The 8,656-nt window shown below is 37.1% G+C and overlaps 1 protein-coding gene across 3 annotated transcripts in view; it reads left to right on the top strand.

The window, feature by feature from the left end:
* Positions 1–5,199, top strand: part of SALL3 (spalt like transcription factor 3) — a 24,627-nt gene extending 19,428 nt beyond the window's left edge. For all 3 annotated transcript variants that reach the window (XM_054647022.2, XM_077179970.1, XM_077179961.1), the window contains exons 3-4: positions 26–366; positions 1,350–5,199. In XM_054647022.2, the coding sequence (XP_054502997.1) occupies positions 26–366; positions 1,350–1,781 (773 nt within the window). In that variant the 3' untranslated portion in view covers positions 1,782–5,199. The remainder of the gene's footprint in view (positions 1–25; positions 367–1,349) is intronic.
* Positions 5,200–8,656: the final 3,457 nt, after the last annotated feature.

Raw genomic sequence — 8,656 nt, 5'->3', positions numbered from 1 at the left:
TTATTTGAACCCAACTTTACTCTAGGTCCCAGCCAAAGTACTCCTAGCCTGGTCACCAGTACAGCACCTACCATGATCAAAATGGAAGTGAATGGTCACAGCAAGCCGATCTCTTTGGGTGAGGTTCCCTCGCTTCCAGCTGGAATCCAGGTTCCTGCTGCACCACAGACAGTGATGAGTCCGGGGATCACCCCTATGCTGGCACCCCCCCCTCGCCGGACTCCCAAGCAGCACAACTGTCAGTCGTGCGGGAAGACCTTCTCCTCAGCAAGTGCACTGCAGATACACGAGCGCACCCATACTGGTGAAAAACCATTTGGTTGCACAATCTGTGGTAGAGCTTTTACCACAAAGGGGAATCTTAAGGTAAGAGGCCACATGAAATTGTAAAGGCTGGGGGAGGGGGGGGTTAAAGAGCACTGCTCTTGAAGTCAGCAAGTTTTAGGGGTAAGTGTTTGTCCCAAAGACAGGTGAGAAGGGAGCTTCAAGGAAATGCTTGCTGTATGGAGGTGGTCGTTATGCTTTCACTGTGTAGAAGATAAGGACTGCAAAGTGGCTGTGCAATTAAGCGAACTTTAAAACTGGTTCCAACTGTACATGCAGGCATGTTGTAGTTCTGACTGATGTGATGGCACACCCAGTCAGCTGGTGGACATGTTCTGAGAGTTCTTATGGACCATCAAAGCAAAATAACCTTCTATAAACCAGGAATACAGGGCTTGTTCAGCTCCTTGGGTGCCTCCCCAATTTCTATTTTCTATTCCACTTTGCAGCCGTTGCAGAGCAGAAGGCTGTTTCTCACAGATTTACAGTGGGTTACTACAGGACTGGTCGCTCGTATTCCTGCCATTTGGTTAACCATCAGGACTCAGCCTGGGGAAGACATTTTAAATGCTCTTTTTAAAAATACTAAATTTAGCAAATTAATCAGTGCTTCTATGATGAGATAAAACATGAAAACAGACAGGATGAAAAAAGGAAAAGGGAAAAACCACCCATCTCCTAGTATGAGTAATGCCCTTGGTAATCTTCAGCATGTGAGGACTTCCAGTTTGCATGTGACATTGTCTAACCCAAGAGAGTATGTACCCTTAAATCTTGCAGCGCTGTTTGTTTTCACTGAGAAGAAGCAAATGCACATTGAAAAACTACCATGGATCTGGGTTTTCTTTGTGTGGGCTGACTGGAACTTAGAACTGTGGCCTTACTGAAGTTATTTTTTTTTTTTCAATGTGAATTAAAGGGCATTTTGTTATAAAAACAAGTACTACTCTAACAGCATTTCAGGCTAGACACCTCACCAGAATGTGCTAACTTGGGGATGCTTCTCTTCCCTGTTCGCTCTGCAGGTTCACATGGGGACTCACATGTGGAATAACGCCCCTGCACGCCGTGGCCGACGCCTCTCCGTGGAAAACCCCATGGCTTTGCTCGGTGGAGATGCTCTCAAGTTCTCCGAGATGTTCCAGAAGGATTTGGCAGCTCGGGCCATGAATGTTGACCCCAATTTTTGGAACCAATATGCTGCAGCTATCACTAACGGACTTGCTATGAAGAACAATGAGATTTCTGTCATACAGAACGGAGGCATTCCTCAGCTCCCAGTAAGTCTAGGCGGAGGCGCCATCCCGCCTCTAAGTAACCTTACCAGTGGCATGGACAAAGCTCGCACGGGCAGCAGCCCTCCCATTGTCAGTCTGGACAAAGCAAGTTCTGAGACGGGAGCCAGTCGTCCATTCACCAGATTTATTGAGGATAATAAAGAGATTGGCATAAATTAAAAGCATTCATTCTGAATAACTGTTGGACCTCTACTCGACACAACACTTGTCCTGTTCCATGTACAGCTTTTGAAGCTAAGCATTAGTTTCCTGACCTAAATGCATAGGTTCCCTTTAAAATTTTACCCATAGCAGAAATACATAACTTTTTGTGGCTGCTGAAAAGTTGTCTTGCAAGATCTGCATGGTACTTCTTTCAACAGTGAGTTTGACTGTTACTGAGAACTTTGAAACCTTTTAATTTAACAGAAAACAAACAAACAAACCAGTTATGGGATAACTTCATTAGAAACAGAAAGCGGCTAGTCTACATTCACTTTGCTTCTTACACAACTTACTATCACCTGAGAAAGGGGGGCTTCATTACGGTATTCTGTCACACTTATTTGCTGGTTTTTGTTCAAATTAGTTAGCAACTTGGACTATGTTTTTAGGAATCTTAATCTTAAATAAGTGATTTAGTACCCCAATGCTGTGTATTATTACAGTATCCTTGTCTGTAGTATTTATAATGTTAAGATTATGCGGGTAACAGACAATATACTAGCCCCAAACCTAAATGAAGCTTTTGTACTGCAAAATACATCTGGCTATGTGATTTTTCTTTTTCCTTTTTCCTTTTGTTTTTTTTTTTTTTTTAAGCAAGTTTTGTTTTACTATGAATAAGTGTTTTCTTTCAATGCAGGCAAAATTGTGAAGTTTTATTGGGAAAGATAGCATGCTTTTCATGTGCAAGTACCTGTCAGTAACAAACCTTTTTTTATTTAAATATTTGTAGCTGCTATGTGGACAGTTGTTCTATTAAATGAAAAAAAAAATGTAGTGTGGATTTTAGCTCAATGATTGGAAAACAAGTTACAGACAAACCTTAGCACCATAAATTATTCACAACATTATAAACAGTTGTGAGTAAATACTCCGTGTTATCAAAGCTGCACAATAAAAAGGTAATGTTTGTATAATGTGGTTGCAAACTCTTAATTTATACTATTGCACTTTTAGTATTTTGTATTAGGGAGGTTTGTCTATAATTTGAAACTGAACTAAGATGTTAACTATTTTATAAATAGTACTTTGACTTAAGGCATAAGGAGGAAGACCCTGTTGCAGTTTCTTGTTTTGTTTTAAGCTCAAACAATGAGAGATCTCTATCAACTAAGCAGAAAATTGCAGAGAACTGTCAGATCCTTAGGAAATATGGGGACTGCCTTTTCTTAAACGGAAATGATTCATTTAACTTTTCTGTAACACCCACTTAAAAGCGTGACCACCCATGACAGAATTCTGATACATTTATCTTAGGAGTGTGATATTAGTACAAGTCTAGGATAGAGGAAGGAGAACATTATGTAGGTTTAATTTTCCTGTAATCTGTTCTGTCTCTTTCACACATAACCATAAGAAAAATGCTGACTGCCTAATAATAGTGGGAACAAAAGAAGAACTTTTGGGCAGCGTGAGCAGTAGTAACACACAAATGCTCTGTATTTATTTCCAACTGTCTGATTATCTTTTCAGATTGCTCCAAAGCACAATGTACTCTGATTAATCAAATATAATTTTACGTTGATTGCATTGTTGGAATTACACTGAGTAAACAAAGGGATTGGTTCCACTCATAAGTTAAGCGGGGAATGCTGAGGAGACTGGGGCTTAATCAAAACTTGAACAGAAAATGTTTTGTGTACTACCTCATTTTTGTGCATTACAAGCATGGTGGAGTTGACACCCTGAACTTCCGTCCAGCAGAATTGCTTAAGGGACATTATGGGTCGCTGGGTAACAGCGCAAGGAGTTTCATGCCCCTGAAGAATGAATCAGACAGTGAGGTCTTCTCAGTTAAGATTGAAAAATAGGACAATCTTTCTTATAAAACAGAAACCATTACTGTAAGAGGATGGACTATTTCTGCCATCACGTAATGGAGTGAAAAGAGCTTCAAAGACTTATTAGCTGTTTGTTTCTATTAGAAATGAACAATGAACTCTACTCCATTTTCTACAACGATGAGATAGAGATATATAGATATAAATATATATCTATATCTGAGCAAAATTCTATATCTGTAACACCTCTACAATATAACATAATTTTTTGCCACAGTGTGTGGGTGGTTAGGGGTGTTTCCAAGCATTAAAGAAAAAGAAAACTGAGGTGGCTTAATGTTGCTGTATTTCAGCAATTGAATGTTTTTATTTATCTGTGTAATTTTTGGTGTGACTTTTTTTTTGTTAGTATTTGGTACCATGTAGTGTTATCTCTATTCCCTAAAGGATGTGTATAATTTAAAAAAAAATAAAAAAATAAAAAAGAAGGAAAACTAGAGAAGAAAAAATGAAAAAGGAAAAAGAGAAAAAGTATGTATAGTGTTGTAAATAAGATGGTTGATGATGGTACAGTAAGACTGACCCCATTTTGTATTCAGGGTTAGGCCATTCCTCTCTGCATGGTGAAGAGAGACACTATTTTTATACTGTGATACCATGTAGGGCTAGGAGCCTCCCTGAAACAGCTGGGAATTGTTACCTAGATCCAATATTTTTTATTATTAAATCTTGTTGGCTTGACACATCTACTGATTGAAATGGATGTCTTAGTCTAGGTTACTATTTTTGTCATATGGAATTGAATAAAATGCAGGATGTAATATTATTTCTGAATTGCGTTCCTTGATTACTCTAATAACAGAACAAGATGTGAGACTAAGGTCACTTGTGGTAGATTGGTGTCAATGACTTCTAATCATTGCATCTGGAAATCAGAGTAAGGTCGACACCGTATATTCAAATGTTTTTCTAATTTATATTAACAGTGCAAAAGGATAGAATTATTAAAATATCTTTTCCAATGAAAATAAATTTTAAGAGCATTTATCCCAAGGTAGTAGAACTAAAAAAGACACCAAAAAGAAAATTTTGGAGGGGGGAAAACAGATTTTGGAATGACTACTGTTTCAAACTGACTGCTTTCTGAACATTTATCCTGTACTGTCTAATGAAAAAGCCTCCTTTTCAGGTTGTTTAAACATCTGCCTAATATTCATGATACACCGCATGATAAAATTTGTGGACAAATTTATCAGGAGCAGTTCAAATTCTAAAATACAAAAAGGAAAAAAATTGACAGCTCGCATCCATTCATTCCAAATGACATAACCTATACGTTTAAACCCATGGCTTTGTTTTGTCTTTTTTTCCAATATCCTCAATTATCAAAGCATGTCTAACTTTAACCAAATTATTTTTTCACATTGATTTAAATAAAAGTATTTACATTCTTAAGGTTAGGCATGTGGTTACGTATCTCCTGCAAAAAAGCTGTATGTTTGAGTAAACTCCAAGCTGTTATATTTCGATGGTGAATGCCTGCTGCATTTAAAACCGACAAAAGATAAATAAAAGAGAAAAATCTGTATTAATCATTTTTCAGTGGCCTTGTTATGCAGATACTGTGTTTTATAAGACAAACCCAAAGAAGGTATGAGTTTCCTCAGGTGACTCAACAACAATGATAGATTTGTGCTTTTCTTCCTCCATGCACGTCCCTGAGTCTTGCTGAGAGAAAACATGATATGCAAAAGAGAAGAAAAGCAAAGGAGAGCTGATAACTATGGTTCTGTTGAAAACACAAGAGGAAAATTACCTGCTTTCCCCTCTTCCCCCCCTCAAAAAAGGATGAAAGCAGAATGGTATCTATTTTTAAATATGTATGGGTTATTTTTTTTATCATACAAAGACATTAAATAATAAAATGTGCTACACAGATTAAAATGGCCAAAGTCTGTTGAATTACAGATGTTTAAAAGGATAGCCATGTAGGAACTCTATATATGATCAGAAAAACTGCCTGTTATGATTTTTAAAGGGGAGTGTTCCAGAAAGGCTTTCAAAGTTTTCACTTCCATTTTTCCCATGAGTTATTAGACAGCATTTATTAAATGATTGAAATAACTTAATTTTTATCTAATTCTTTTTTTTCATTTTCTATCTATTAGCCATCAATATATTACCTGTTCCTTTACCTGTTTTTTCCTTTCTCTTTTGGAAAAAGCTTTGTTTTTCTAAAGCTACATTTGTGCTGTTTTTCTGTTGCCTTTAATTTACTTCTCTGCATGTACTCTGTCATTTGGAAGATACTGTGTTTTATTTTTTTCCTTTTTCTCTAATTCTGCAGAGGTCAAAAGAGCTGCCTGTTTTTTACGTCTATGTGTAACACTAGCATAATGAGTGATGAAGTCTTCAGTGATGTGATCAGGTATGTGCATAGCTCACAGGATTTGCTGGCAAACATGCCACTCACACTCCCTCCTGCAGATGAAGGCATGAAGCTTGTTAGTGCTGCTGGTAGAGGGCAGCCACAGACGGGCAGGAGGATGGAAGTCCTGATCCTGACTCCACTCTGCCTGCTTTTACACCACTGAAGATCCACAGCCTTTAGTGGAAATACTCCAGGTTTACTCTGGTGCAAGAGGGACTGCTTCCACATTCAGATGTCTTGCTTTTCTTTGCACATCTTCAAAACAATGGCTAGCTATACAGTATTTTAAAGTATGTCTAAGCAAAAGCATTCCGGACTTTATTTTTAAAAATAGGGAAAAGAGAATACATATATTTTAGTACATTCCACAGGATTATCCCAGTTTTAAAGGAGGTCCTGAAAGCTGAATCTAAAAATATATGGCTGTGCCCCTTAATATGTAACTTGATGCCATCATACGACCATTTACATAAATGAGTATTCACATAAATGAGTAAAAAAACCTGTAATTTTTATGCATATAAGTAAAAGAATGGGAGACTCTTGCTACAGCTCTGCTACACGAGGTATGCACTCATGGGTAAATGCCTTCCCTTTGCAGATATGAAAGGTACCAGCAGACTTACGAAAAGAAAAATGCTTGTTTGTGCATGTCACAGGACCAATGCACAGAACCTTATTTTTTCAAAGGGAGAATGTCTCAATCAATTGACAAAGTGACAAATGTGAAAGCCAACAGCGTTGGGCTGTGCCACTGACGTTTTTAAGGATGTGGGCAAGTTCTTTATTAGACTAATATTTTGCTTAAGAACAACATACTTCTGGGGACTCTGGGAATCAGGAACTCAGGCCTCTGGGAATCCCCTTGCAGCATCAGCTAGCACCTTGTAGTATTGGGATGAGTTGCCCCATCAGTAAGACGGGGTAACACTTTTGTACCTACCTCACAGGGGTGTTGTGAGGAATAGTTTTATGTTTGTATAGTGTTTCAAAGATGGAAAATGCTTGGTATTATCACTGAGTTTAGAGACTTTATAGTACATACACTATTATTTATTATTTGTACTCCAGTAGTACCTATGAGCTCCAGTCAGGACTGAGAGGCCTTATCCTAAATGTTGTACACTCATCTAGTTGGGACTGATAAAAAATTTTACTCAGTAACGTTTTTCAATGGAGATATTTCATTATCAAATGCCTATTTGATTACTATAGGGTTTAATTCAATTATTTAGGTATTTAAATTGATTATCAGTTTTAGGCCACAGCAGAAAATTATCTGGTGTCACATTTTGTTTTGAGCTTATATTGATTTTCAGAAAAAGTGCACCAATTTTCTATGGATACTCTACAATCAAATCTTGCCATCAGTGGAATTCTACTGTACTTTTTGCTATTAAAGATAAACATTAAAATATATGTGTGAGTATACATTATTATACACCAATATATAATATATATACCTTAAAACATGTATGTTTTAAATTTCTTTAGCTACCTAGATTAATTTCAAACTGTATGTGGCATATTTTGCTCAAGAATTGCCCATTTCAGATGCAACTTAAACATCGTTTAATGGTGTTGGCTCTCAACAAAAGACATATTGTTGCTATCATATTTATGAAGGCTTGTAAGGAAAGTGTCTAAGTCTCAAATGTACTAAAAAACCTTCGGTAAGTCATAGAAGTCTACTTAGATTATGTTGAAATAAACTACTACATCAGAATAAGATCACTGTATATAAGTATGTCAAAATGAATAAATAATTCCAAAGGTAATGCTTGCTGTCATTTGGATGTTGAACAGAAAGTAATTTGTTTCCCAGACTGGAAAACTATAGTTAATATGTTTTGACAGGTATCTGATATACAAGACTGTGTTAAGCAGCCTCTTTAGCATCTGGTCATGTGCTAAATATATTGGCTCAATTAATTCTATTGATAGTCTTGGCTTTTTTATTGCATTTTAAGGAAAGTTTTTGGTTCAGTTTTGATTGAATTGTCATCAGTGATGTTAATCTCACTGATTTCACTCAGGCACATCATGGAGTAAACATGAGCAAGAGTGGGTGAATCTAGTCTAAAGAATGTCTCTTTCTTTTCCTTCTGGGTATTACTGACATGTCTCCATCACCCCATTCCATGCTGGTCACCAGCAAACACACCATAGGTTGTCTTCCTTGTGTATTTATTAGCACTCGTGGCTCAGCCAATTTTGTTGGACATTTGGCACTTGTTCTGCTACAATGCACACTTCATATGGGACCCATAGATACACTAATATAAATATCATATTTAAGACAGACTGCTGGTGGAGTAGGTGAACACCTCTGCTGGAAGTTGCATATCATTACCTGTTGTGTGTGGCAAATAAAATGGACACATAAAAGGATGTCGTCATCAGGAGGTTTCTGTCACTTTATACTCTCAATAATGTGCTTGATATAGGAGTATTGATTTGGGTTTTGCTTTTTTAAACAATTGTTGTAAGAGTAGTTATGAAAAGATACCTTAAAAAGGTGAATATACATTTTCAGGTAGGAGTTTTGCAGGCAGAATTTGATTGGGACCTTCCTTTTTGCTGCCCATTTTCTATTAAATGACTCTTCCCAACACAAT

The sequence above is a fragment of the Agelaius phoeniceus genome, chromosome 1, assembly GCF_051311805.1.
Source record: "Agelaius phoeniceus isolate bAgePho1 chromosome 1, bAgePho1.hap1, whole genome shotgun sequence".
NCBI classification, from domain to species: domain Eukaryota; kingdom Metazoa; phylum Chordata; class Aves; order Passeriformes; family Icteridae; genus Agelaius; species Agelaius phoeniceus.
The sequence above is the reverse complement of the archived record's forward strand: the minus strand, read 5'-3'. Positions and strand labels throughout refer to the sequence as shown.